Raw genomic sequence first — 14,258 nt, 5'->3', positions numbered from 1 at the left:
AAATATAATTGAAAAATATGTATACTTAATATATCATTCACAAAACATATATACCGCACAAATTTGTGTAATTCTGTACATTCATATCAGTATGATGGTAATTATATCAAATAGAAACACTTAATGGGGAAAATAGAAGCTTCTTTTCCTGAAGCCAAAACTTTTTTTTTTTTTTTTTGAATAAAATGTGTGTTTAGCCAAAATATGTTCAATTATCTTCGAAATAGAAGCTTCTTTTCCTAAAGCCAAAACTTTTTTTTTTTTTTTTTTTGAATAAAATGTGTGTTTAGCCCAAATATGTTCAATTATCTTCGAACTTAAAAATATATGAAAAATTCAAATGACTTTATGCTTCTTTAATCAAAATAAGTAAGAAAAATCTAGTTTTAAATTAGGATAATTCTGTGGATAAATAAGAAATACTTGTTATACGAAATTTTTAACAAAAATATTGAAAAGTGCACACAGAAAAAAATCCTTAAATACGTATAAATATCAGTTTTAAAAAATTGTGTGTAGTGTTATTTCCAAGCTGTATCAAATACATATCTTGAGGATTTGATTACTGTCCATTAATGATGCCAAACACGTTTCAAGGAGAAGAAATAAAAAGGATTTTAGTGATCATTTGTATAGATACATATTTACATACAAGAATATTATTCTTTTAATTTTAAAGCTGTATAGTTTCTGCAAGTATGCTATCAGGATCTGTTTTCTGTAGGGGCTAGTAGGGTATGTGCCTTAGGCCTCCATGTATTAGTACAGTATTTAAAACTAGTTGTACCCGTTCACACGTTGCTGTGTTTGAACGAAAAGGCAGTTTTGATACCTCAAACATAATTTATTAATGATCAAATGTATACAATACATCAAAATGAAAATTAATAAAATTATCCCTACATACGAATGATGATCTCCGATCTCCGGCGCAAACGATAAAGTCGCCAATAATGGTACAACTGATGCCAACGGAATATTTTCGCTGGTAACCTTCTACGCCTAATTTTCAAAACAAGTCGCAACCATTTCTTATCAGATTGATTGTGCCTTTCAATACTGGCATACAAGTACATAGAATATTTACAAGATTGTTAAATTTTATGCCCTAAGACGATTCGCGGTAATTAAGTTAATTAGAATGTAAACACACCGCATCCCCGAAAGCAAAAATATAGAAAAGGCAAAATCAAGGGTTAAATTCATCAGTTCTAAGGAAAATGCACTAGCGATGTAAAGCACTACTGTTTTACATAATTTCTGAGTAAGCTATTCGTACGAATTGAAATAATTCTTGCATTTAAACTTGTATTCCAAATTAAAATTTAACTTGAAATTAATGTAGATAATTACTGAGAAAATTAGATTTTTGTAGCTTAGTTTACGTGAGATGATATCACTTGGGGATCACGTGATACGAAACGGCGAATCAGGATTCACGGCTTAAATTCATTCGAAATTCTTAATGTCTTTTTACAAATTTATTGTCTTTATTTATCGGCATTTTACAAAATTTTAAACCGTATTAAAATATCTTCAAAATAAAAAATTCTTAGAACTAACATTCGTTAACATTTTTTATGTGTATACTGTATGTTGTCGCCAACAAAGTCTGCTTGGCGAGATTTGCGCGGGCAAAACGGAAAAGTACCCGCAAAATATATTACAGTTAAATACCGAAAATACGCCGACCTGAAATCCGCGTTGCCTCTCAAAATATAAACATTCAGTTTATAGGTTCCGGAAACCGCAACATGGAGTACGAAATATCGAAGAAAAAATACTTAACCGAATAATGACGTCATAATTACCGAATAATAATGAGTCATAACGGAAATACAAATTACTGGCATCATGATAAAGGTTTTTTTTCCCTTTAATCTGCATCGAGGTAAAAAAGCAGACGAAACTTTTCTTTCAAGCACGTTGTATTTTCTGAGCTTTGTTATTTCACGAGATTGTTTAGTGCTGTCGTTTTTTTAATCCGGATATTTTGTGTATTTTTTTAAATTTCAGCGCATTTAATGCAATGACAGATAAGAAACGCGCTCATGATTTTACTGCTTGCAACGTTGAAAAACGTAAACACGTTGCATTGACGTAATGCAAAAAGTGCAAATTCTGCAAAAGATACTGGCAAGTGCTACTCCTGGGTTTATAGCAGAATCGTACGGAATTGTGACACGATTGTGTATGATATACGGAAAAGTAAAGAAAAGCTGTTGAAATTATACAGCAACAGTGATTCTAACACCGGAAATCTTTGCATGAGGCGAAATCGGCAAACCTCGATGCTGTGTACATATATAATACAATAACATAATCAATTTATGTATGTAATAATAATTTAATGCATGTAATAAATTATTACAATAATGTATATAATAATTTAATTAAATGTATCTAATACGTCTTATTTATTTTGCACTTTTATTCTGAATATTATGATTTAGCTTTTCTGTCCTGAAATCCGCAAAATCCTTAAATCCGCACAACCTCTGGTCCCAAGCTTTGCGGATTTCCGGACTTCTACTGTATTGCAATATTGCAAACGAATTTCAATTGAAGAATAATTTTGTAATTATTAAATATCATCATGAAATGAATGATATTTGATGACTGAAGGTGAACTTTATTTTAGTTAGTGCTTCCTATCTGCTGCAAGAACAAATAAATTTGATGGTTTTCCCAACAGCTGTCCATGTGAGAAGCATGGATTTATCAAATTTAATCCACATACGTGCAATGATTGTCCCTGTGCGTTGTTAATGGTCATTGCAAAAGCTAGTTGTACAGGAAACTGTAGACGTTTGAATTCAAATGGAGTATCCGTTGGTATCATTGGAATGCATGGTAATAGTACGTGTTCCCCTTGGTGTTTTCCATTTAAAATGGTTGTATCAATTATGTTATTAATTTTTTTACTGATAGCCTAGCAGAGTCGTAGCTAGGGTTTTCAGCGCCCAGGGACAACTGAAGATTTCGCGCCCCCTACTACTTGCCAAGGATGGAAAACATTTAATTCTAAAATGTCGTAACATCAGTTTGGCGCCCCTTGGATTCTGCGCCCGGGGACAGATGCCCCCCTGGCCCCCCTCTAGCTACGCCCCTGTATCCTAGTCCCATTGCATAGTCGCGGTGGATTTATATTTCGTAGAAGGATGATTGAGGAACCATTTTCAAAGATAAAATGCGGTGGCATTCCTGGTAGATCCAATGAATCTAAAAATTCTGTTGGATAATTAACTGATTCATCGTGATTGACAACAGTATTTATGGATTTACATGTTGTTTCTTCATCAGGTATTTCATTTTGAATTGTGCAGTTTATTAAATTCACATCAATGTTTTTGGCTGCCAATATAGCACGCTCACTAACCCATTGATTATTTTTATAATTCTGCGATAAATTTGGAAAAACTTTGGCTATCAATTCATCAGTGGATTTCACGATGTGACAAAAGTTTTCTGGTAATGTAATACAGTGCGTGGATTCGTCCATTTCCATTTTACAATTCCCAATATCTAACAATTGTTTTGTAAATCATTCCGAAGATTCATCTTGCTGTAATTGAACATGCATATTGGTCTTTAAAGATATTTTCTCCACATACCGCCATAACGCTGTTGATTTGAGACATGCATTCAATTCATCTGCAGGTGTTGAGCGTGGTATAACTGGTAGAGTTTGTCGAAAATCACCAGCTAGCAAAATGAGTGCACCACCAAAGGGCTGCTCATTTCCTCTCAAATCTTTTAATATGCGATTGAGTGCTTCCAATGATTTCTTGTGTGCCATGGTGCATTCCTCCCATATTATAAGCTGACATGATCTTAGTACTTTTCCCGTCCCAGAATATTTGCTAATATTACATGTTGGAGTTTCAATTACCTGCATATTTAATGGCAATTTCAATGCTGAATGTGCTGTTCGACCACCGTCCAAAAGAGTTGCTGCAATACCAGATGATGCAATAGCAAGTTCAATATTATTTTGTGATCTTAAAGTTACCAGAATAATTGAAATAAGAAAAGTTTTGCCAGTGGCTTTAGGTGCATCTAAGAAATATAAACCACAACTCTTATTAGATATTGCATTTATATTTGTGTCATATGCTGTTCGTTGTTCTAATACCAATTTCGGCAGATTAATTCGAACAAATGTTTGTAATTCATTAACATCGAAATGCGTTTCTCATTCTATATCACGATAGAAAATGTCATTATCAGATCTATTTGGAGCAATCATTCCCAATTCTGTCAGTGATTTGTAGGCTATTGTCAAATATACATCCTCAATTAAAATCAATGCTTCATTATATATATTTAATGTAAATTGAATGTTGGGATTAGCATTTATTCTACGCATGCGGTGTAAAATGTTTCACTCATATGGTCTTTATATTTTTCCCAAAAATCCTTTGGATTAGCCGGAAAACATGTAGTTAGTATGATGGAAAATAGTGTACGTATCGGCTGTGGTTGAGCTGTATTAGAAGCATCAGCGAGTGAAATATCCCAATGAGCATCGTTGAGACTTAATTTCTGGCAAGCCTCACGAAATGTAGCACACACATGGCTATTGACTGTTTTTAATTCTTGAAAAGATGTTGGTCCACAAACATTGATTAATAATAATCTTAGGTAAAAGCATTCTGCGTTATTTGTATGTATAGTGTACAGACGACCTAATGCATCTGTGGAATATAAATTTAGGTGTCCTTGTACTGCTCTACCTTGTTGACGACGTTGAAATTTTCTTGTTGATGTATTCCACGTAAAATAAGTTGGTACTTCAGAGTACAGTAGTGTCCTTTCAAAAGTATTATTTCTACATAATGTGAAAAATTCAGTTAATGTTGTTGGCGATGGTGACATTGTTCTTGCACGTACATTTTCTGATGTAAAATACACACGCTGTCCATTTTCAAGGTGTACTGCTACATAAACAACCGTTGGATATCGCTCATGAATGAAAAATGATAAAATACGTCATACAGCCTCATTGCTACTTATGTAGCATAGCAGTTGATATCGGGTGACTTCATCGTTAGATGCAGTTGTATTTTCCACTCCAAACACTGCCATATCGCTTCCTTTGTTCGCATATTTGCAAATATATTTTATAGCTTTCACTGAATTGCTTACTCAACATTTATATATGGCAAACCTCTTTTTTGTCATTCAATGGAATACATCCAACAGGACGTCTCTCCAAATACATGGTGTTTGACAATAAAATCTATTAAAGATTTTAATTTTTGTTTAAATACACGTGCAGAAATATCATGACAATCTGATGGTGATTGTCCAGTTAATAAAAGCTCCTTTATTTCATCTCATGCTGGGTTGCATGTAAATGTGATGAAAAAAGCTGGACGACCGTATGCATGAACATACGTCATTGCATCTTGTGCATATTCATGCATTAGTCTTGGGCTGCCTGTAAATGTGGATGGTAAAATGACCATTTTTCCCAATTCATTGAGATTGCCATCATTTACAACTGCATCATGTAAATGGATGTACTCTTCAGAACGCAATTTGACTTGATTTAGTCGTATGTAGAGGAGTCTTTCACTTTCTATTTTTGCATACATGCCAACAGCGTATTGATGAAATAATTGTCTATATTTCAATATATGATTATCAGCATTCTCACGAATCATCGTTCGATATGCGTAATAATTCATAGCACTGACCTTTTTGTTAATGCCCACATTAGTTGTAGGATTTCTCATATTAATATTAAAATGATATGCATCCTCTCCTTGCCAAAATAGAATGGGATATTGTAATGCATCATATGAACGATGCGTTTCTGATATTTGCTGGACGTCACCATTTCTACGATGGAAAATTATATTGCGAGAATTAAATTCTTCACCAACTATGACAATTGCCACTTCATCGATCGTTGGTGCATTGAGTTGTCTTCGATGTTAACCAATAGGTGTTTTATCTGCCTTTATTATTACTTTGTAATCGCCAGATGGCATTTGTTCAATGGCGGTTTTAAATAATTTAATTAATTCATTATGTTGTTCGTAATTCAATGACAATCTCTCGTTTAGTACGCATATTCAGTTGACACCGTTTGTTGATTTGTTCATCAGTATTTCCCATAAAATATATCTGAAGATATTTGTGATCGGTATTTGGCAAGGGTAGTAGTGATCCAACATGGTGATAAATTTGCTCTAGTAACTTTAAATGCTGGCATATAATTTGCGCTAACGATTTTTTCCCCCCTCCAAACGATGTCATTTGAAAGCATGAATTGTACTTGTTTCAAAAAAATGTTTGATTGACTTGTTTCACCTGATACTAAAGTTAATAATGATTCAGGTGGTGAACGCAAGTCTGGTAACTTTACTTTTCAACCTGCACAGCACATACCTGATTTTTAAATTTTTAAGCACCACAATACATACACTTTTTATCCAGTTTTCCAATAATTACACTTGGATGAAGACTGTAATTGTAAAGGGGATTGTAATTGAAACCACATAAATTCAAATCAGTATGTATCGTTCGTTTTGTCTGTGTCTTGTGAATTCAATTCCTTTGCTGCTTGCCTCTTCACTCGTTTCTAATGATCGAGCAAGAGCAGTGTGAACTCGATCTCTTTCTTGCCTAGCTTGTCTCTGCTCACTTGTTTCTAATGATCGAACAAAAGCAGTGTGATCTCGATCTGTTTCTTGCCTAGCTTGTGTCTGCTCACTTGTTTCTGAAGCTCGAGCAAGAGCAGTGTGATCTCTATCTCTTTCTTGCCTAGTTTTTCTCTGCTCACTTGTTTCTGAAGCTCGTTCTTCTCTTCTTCTTTTTGCATAATTTGTAGATCGACCAATGGCACTTCGCTTTGGTGGCATAATTGTGGGGTTAAATAAAACGTATTTCCAATTATTTTCTTCAGCTGGAAATCAATAATATGTTTATTTATTCTCGTATTAATAATAATAATTTATGCTCATATTAATAATTGCAAAAGTTTTTTTGACTGCATTTTTGTATTTATTAGAATTTGCTGGCGAAAATTCGAACGACAAACGCATTAATGTTGTTTTTTGTAATTTGAATTAATTTGTTGAAATCTTAAAGGAAACGCAATTTATGTATTTATTTTAAATTTTAATATAATTTGTAATATTCAAACAATAATTGAAAATATATAAATAGAACGATTCAATATTTTACTTACCTTGTGATTTATGTTTTTATTTTTATTACAATTGTTATTATGAGTATGTTATTTTTTACAGTTTTATTTGTTTTATAAAAGTAAATTCTATGAGCAAATTTCATGGGTAAAAATTTAATTTTTCAATTTACTCATGGTTACACTTTTAACAAATAACAAATACCGTACAAAGTCTATAATCCGGACTCGTCGGGACTTCGAAGATTCCGGATTAATTGTTTTTCTGGATTATAGATCATCAATTTAAATCTGGTAAGATGGCATGCAGAAATTATACAATTAAAAATATGAAACCGTAATTTATGAAATAAAAAAGCAATAATGATCTAAAGCAGGGGTAGGCAACGCGGCGCCATGGCGCCCACGATCGATTTTTAATGCGCCGTCGCTGAACTAATGTAAACGTATGATAGCCAGAGCGATTTACTTACTCTTGTCAAACGGCGATATACAGCAAGTCTGACCACGTATTCCAGATCTATGTAAACATCCGGTTTGGGGCGGAAGTGAGTACATCTATCAGTTATGTAGGGGTGAGTGCAGTAGCCCGGTAGACACTAAATGTTCCCTGACCTTCGAGAGGGAAAAATACCTGAGCTTTTCGCCCACACACCCCTTAAATTAAACTGACCCATCTTGGCCCTCAGCCAAAGAATCTCTAAGGAGAATCTAATCTTTTTAGAGATTCTTTGCCTCAGCCAAACTGCTCTCGCTAGCGTGGTTAGACAGTAGTCAGTTGAGTTTAGGATTGTGCATAGATTAGCAGTTTGCTAACCTTGAGCGTATCTAATATTACGCACGTATTTTTTGTTAGTGTGTCATCGTATTTCGAATAGACCACGCTTAGACCGTGCACTTAAAACTACCAAGTAATCCAAAATAATTCTTTTCTTTCAAAACCCTTCATGGATAAATGTAAAAGAAAAAGAACATATTATTTTAACGATGAATGGGAACATCTATATTGTTTCGTTGATTTCAAAGGGAAGTGTATTTGGTTGTTGTGTAATAATAGTGTTGCGATTCCCAAGAAAAGTAATATTGAACGACATTTTAAGACTGTTCATACCAATTTTGATAGTGACTATCCAATGAACTCTGAAATTAGGAGAAAAAAAAATTATTTCTTTAAAATCTGCAATAACTAACCAGCAAAGTTTTTTTTTACTAAACCACTGCAGCAACATAAAGCAGCAACGATCGCGTCATATAAAATATCGCATTTGCTAGCTAAGAATAAAAAACCATTTACAGATGGAGAATTAGTGAAAGAAGCCATGTTAGAAGCTGCTGATTCACTTTTTTGAAGAATTTAAAAATAAAAAGGAAACAATTTCAGCTATAAACACGTTGCAATTATCAGCACGAATTATTACTAGAAGAATTGAAGTAATTTCGGAGAATTTGGAGGCAGAATTAGCAAATGATATGGAAAATCGTATTTTCTTTTCGCTACAGTTGGAAGAATCGGCAGACGTGACAAATATATCACAATTAGCAATTTGCTTAGAGATGGTATTTTCTGATTTTACAACAAAAGAAGAATTCCTAAAAGTTCTGCCATTAAAGGGAAGCACCAGAGGAGAAGATATCTTTTCTACTTTTAAAAAGTATATAACAGATGTAAAATTACCTGTACAAAAGTTATCGTCAATTACAACAGACAGGGGCACCAGCGATGACTGGTAAGAAAAAAGGATTTATTGCCTTATGTAGACAGGATTCCATATTCCCGAAATTTATTTCTTATCATTGCCTCATACATCAGGAAATGTTATGCGCAAAAACAATCGGTTTTCAACACGTATTTACGATAGTAACAAAAATTATTAATTCCATAAGATAGGGAGCTATGCTACACAGATTGTGTTTTGCAGAGGCACTACACTATAATTCAATAAACTCAGGAACAATGGACTGTATTATATCTCACCTTTATTCTCATTAATTTACATCGTTCATAGCCACTCGAAGCCACGAATTCTCTCACACGCTCTTAGCTCACAATCTCATGTCACAAACTCTAAGAGCTCAAGGAGCATGCGCCGACGCTAGTAATGAAATGCGCGCGCAGGCGCTATAGATTGTTTAAATTACTTTTAGAAGATGAGGACGTTCAGTTCACAGATCTTCTTTTATATACTGAAGTGAGGTGGCTGAGCAGAGGTAAAATACTTGAGCGGTTTATCATGCTTTTGCCACAAATAAAGGAATTTATTGCATCAAGAGGCGAATTTTATGAGCAATTAGAAAATAAGGATTGGCTAATCGACCTCGGATTTCTGACAGATATAACGGCAAAGTTGAATGAATTAAATTTAAAAATACAAGCATATCGCTGACATGATTAGCGCAGTAAATGCATTCAAATGCAAGTTAGTGTTGTTGAAATCCCATCTATTGAAAAAATCATTATCACATTTTCCAAATATAAAATATACTGTTGAGAGTTTAAATTTGAATAATGAAAGTTTTACTGCTACATCATATTTAGAAATTATAGATAAGCTAATAGAAGAGTTTTCTTCTAGATTTGAAGATTTTGCAGCATTAGAACCCGTTCTAAGATTTTTCATAAATCCATTCAATGTTACTGAAGATCATGTTCTTGAAATAGTTTCAGTGTATTTCGAGCTTCATAATATCGAAGACCTAGAATTAGAAATAATAAACTTGCAAAGTGATATTATTTTAAAAGCGCATAGTAATGATGAAATGTTTTGGAACTTAGTCGATGAAAATAAGTATCCTATTTTAAGGAAATGTGCGCTAAAATTTTATTCATATTGTGCAACAACATACAATTGCGAGTCTTTGTTCTCAAATATGAAATATTTGAAATCAAAATACCGAACAAAGCTTAATGACTCACATTTAGATAATTGTTTAAGGACCGGGAACTCTAAATATATCCCCAATTATAAGAAATTAGCTGAAAATATGGACACCCAAGTTTCACACTGAATATTGTATTATATGTATCATTATGTATGACACCAACAAAATAAAGTTATAAAAAATCTGTTTTTTTAATGCCTATTTATACCTGTTGATTATCTGTAAAATATGCGCCCTCGGTGATTTTCAAATTTAGTATTGCGCCCTTAAGGACAAACAGGTTGCCGACCCCTGATCTGGTATCAAAATTTACAAAAACAACAAAACAAAAACAAAACAAAAAAAAAAAAACTTAATATGTATTTGTTTATTTTAGTAAACATTTCTGTCAATGTAAGTTGTTTAAGTTGCTTCGTTTTTTGTGATAATACTTTAATAATTCTATAAACAGACATAATTTCTTCTATGTAATTTTTTCAGTTACAAAGTTCTACTGTTCAAGTCCTGTAATTGCTGTGTCGAGAATACCGACTAACTTGTCAATCGAAATTTTTTCGTTTTAAATAACGTTCTCTGTTACTTTCTTCACTATCGGAAGCACGCATGGGTAAACGCTTTACTGGCTTTACGCGCATACGTAGTGGACGCGCGCATCAAACGCGCATGCGTAAGTTTGTTGCTTTTGAGGTCCGGATTATGGATCATTATTAGATCATTGCGGATAATGGACGTCCGGATTAGAGACTTTGTACTGTATTTAAGCTTATTTTTATTTACGGTGAAAATAAGGCATTTTTACTTAAAGTTGTCTTTTTCATGATGGAGGTTTGGAATTGGAAAGAACACTTTACAGGAGATAAATCTTAGGAAAAAAACACATACTTTTTTTAAATACTTATATTTTTATTTCTTTTCAAAATTCTGCTTTGGTATGATTTATTTTAAAGCATGGAGATAAACTGAGTCCAATATCACAATCAGGACAAAAGTATCTGGTTTCTTTTCTGATATGTTTTCTGCTGTCATTCCTTTTCGAGCAACACACAAAGCCTAAACGAAAAGCAGTAAAAACCTGTCCTTGAACTGGTTTTACAATCCAGTCTCTCCTGGACTACTAGAGACATTTATAAGAAAAAACTGCAAATTAAAAAGTGAAAAGGCTGGACGAATCGGATTGGTGTAGTCCCCTTCCATGGCACCCGAACGTCATTTGGGCAAAACTGTTAAGTAGTTAAACTAAAACCATGAAACAAAATTTTTAAAAAAGTACTTTTTCTGCTTTGTTTAAATAATTTTTAATGAAAATGTTAAATTGTAAGGTTATTTTGTGAAATACTTTATATGAAATATAATTTGTGTCAGGGACATGTATTATGTTGAAAAAATAGAACGGATAGTGAGGGGCTTGTAAATCAGGCTCTGAATGTTGCATTTGTCATAGTTACAAGTTACAGGTATCATCTTCATTACAACAGAATGAAAAATTGAACATTCGCAGTACATTTCTTAGTAAATTTAATATAAAATACATTAAAATCACTTAAAAATTTATCACTAAATCACTTTTAAAGTCATCACTAAAAAATCCATTCATGCGGTGCGTTTAAAATGAGTGCACTTCGCCGACGTATAAAAAGTAACCATTGTCAAATAAATTTTCTATAGTGGAGGGAAAGCTGGGAACATTCCAACCATCTGTGCTAACCTCCTTGGTATGGAGGATATTAAATTAAGTACTTTACAGAGATGTTTACAGAATTCAACATTTTCATGAACTTAATTTTATGTTGTCAATCAAGCTGGTGGACATAACTTTATTTGAAGAGTTAATGTAAAAAAACTGAATAATTTTATGCATTTCAGTGTAAGTTGCATTGATATAACTTTAAAATTTACTGAATTATGAATGTTTAAAAAAGTTAACTTGCATTTGAATTACCATGTAAATTAGCTATATATATATATATATAATTAACATTTTCCATACTTATTTATTTTCATAGTACAGTTTATTTTGATATGTGAAGTTATGCTGCGTAGTTTGTTTGTATTTAATTTTTCTCCTCTTTTTATTTGCTCTTGAGTGATAACAGAAAATGGAATTTAACAAAATGGTGCTAACAAAAACCATTTTGATACTGTCTGATTATCTGCTCAATCATCCCGCTAATTTGCAATCATTGGTGACTAATTTTTTGCTAACCTAACATGTTGAAAAGTAGTTATTTTAAAAAATGGTAGCGCGCTAAAAGTTGCATAAAAGAGCAATGAAATAATTTTTTTAAAAATTAAAAAACACAAGAAACATCCATAATGAAACTGAAAAAAACCTAAAACAAACATCCATAAAAAAAATCTAAAAATTACATGAAACAGCAACAAAAAACATCCACAACACTTAACCTCCCCCCGCAATCTTCTGCCCATGGGTACAGCGACTTTTTTTTAACTTAATAAAACACTCGAAAATTGCCTAAATTAAAATTAACTTCAGAGAATGTGTATTTCTACGCTCTCTATTACTAGGCAGTGTCATATTTCTGAAGAACAACAGACAAATTCTACAAATAATACCAGGGCTGCCATTACAAGAAAAGAAAGAAAACTCCAAGGAGGTTAGAATACCTCCTTGGAAAACTCCACGCCCTAATCACAAGCGGAAACCACAAGCATGACTCTTGAATTTCAAAGCTGTGTGCATTATGTGCAACTATTAGTGGGTTGCCAGATAGATACATTTTCATAAAATTCTTGGTCGTCTACTTTGGTGACATAGTGCTTCTCCCATGATGCCATTCTTGGTGATTCCACTTGCAGTTGAGCAGATAATCAAAGAGTTATCCCATTTCTGTAGCTGTGATGCTAGAAATAACATCCAAATGTTTGTTTAGCTGTAATTTGTGCACAGCAAATAAAATATCAAGAAACTTGTCTTGTGACAGAATAATTGCATACTAATTCTGTATTGTATATTAATGGTGATCTTTGTACTTTCAGGAAGTTTAAAACACCCAAACATCGAAATTTGAAGGGAAAAAAGAAAATCAAGAAAAAGACCAAATTACGACAGTCAGCAAAACGGCAACATAGTTGAGATATATGAACAGCTTTTGTAATATATCATATGTTACCATAAATGTAAGAAAAACTGCATTCTAACATAAATTTTTCTAAACAGAATTGTGGTATAAAGTGTTTGAAACTAAACATTTGGATAATCAGAACTTTGAAATTTTAAAATTACATACAAGCAGTCCGATTTAACAAGGATAATACCAGGGCTGTGGAGTCGGAATCGTAGTCGGGCAGATTTTGGGGTAAAAGGAGTCGGAGAAGGAGTCGCTAAAAACAGGTCGACTCCAGGTTTGTTGGAAAGTTTGAATTTAAAATGAAATTAAAAGGAATTGAAAAAAAAAATTAATGACAAGCTGAGTTATTATTTTTATTTGTGGATTATATACATCAATAAATACTTATTTTCTATTTTATTGACATATTAATAAATATAAGGGAGGAGGATGGATGTGATATTTGCCATTAGTGATTAAACTGATTCATTTAGTTACAAGTCTCACTGGTAAATTTAGGTTAGCATCAATTGATTAACTCCCAAAGTTGATGCCATTCTTACAAAGTGAGCAGGAAAAGGAGCAATTATTGATCAAGCAACGCGATAAGGAAGTTGTTGCGTTGAATCTACCTGAATATTATTTCATTCAGTCGTTCTCGCCTTTAAATTAAATCTGACTCCATTCTATAGCACTTCAAAATAAATATTTTAAATAAACAATAACACTTTCTTGCTTAAGAAAGCCACAACTTTATTTACTTACACACTTAAGGAAATCAAAACATTAATCTAATCTTTCGTACTGTTGCCAAACTACAAAAAACAAAATCTGTCTAAAAAGGAACACAACGGCTGTCGAATATCGTTAACAAATATAAATCATAGAGCTCACAACATACTCCCACTTTTTGATTTTCTTAAAATGGTCTATAAAAAATCAAAACATTAAATAAAAATAAAAATTTTCTGCTCAATCGATTTGCAGAGTACTCAATACACTCACAATATAAATTAAATAATAATACAGAACATATACTTAAAAATCACTTATAACGAGAAGGTTTGAAAATTTTTCTGCTACATCTAGTTTTTATTTCGAAATCTGTTACTTAAAGATCACTGTCCCTTTTAACATCTTTAGATTTATGA

At 32.8% G+C, this 14,258-nt stretch overlaps 1 protein-coding gene across 1 annotated transcript in view; it reads left to right on the top strand.

Moving 5' to 3' along the window:
• Positions 1–13,219, top strand: part of Dbp73D (putative ATP-dependent RNA helicase Dbp73D) — a 43,439-nt gene extending 30,220 nt beyond the window's left edge. Inside the window, exon 3 of the mRNA XM_035354773.2 lies at positions 13,037–13,219. Within this exon, the coding sequence (XP_035210664.1) occupies positions 13,037–13,133 (97 nt within the window). The 3' untranslated portion in view covers positions 13,134–13,219. The remainder of the gene's footprint in view (positions 1–13,036) is intronic.
• Positions 13,220–14,258: the final 1,039 nt, after the last annotated feature.

Source organism: Stegodyphus dumicola, chromosome 5 (genome assembly GCF_044657685.1).
Source record: "Stegodyphus dumicola isolate Sdum_Otavi_A_Nest chromosome 5, ASM4465768v1".
NCBI classification, from domain to species: domain Eukaryota; kingdom Metazoa; phylum Arthropoda; class Arachnida; order Araneae; family Eresidae; genus Stegodyphus; species Stegodyphus dumicola.
The sequence above is the reverse complement of the archived record's forward strand: the minus strand, read 5'-3'. Positions and strand labels throughout refer to the sequence as shown.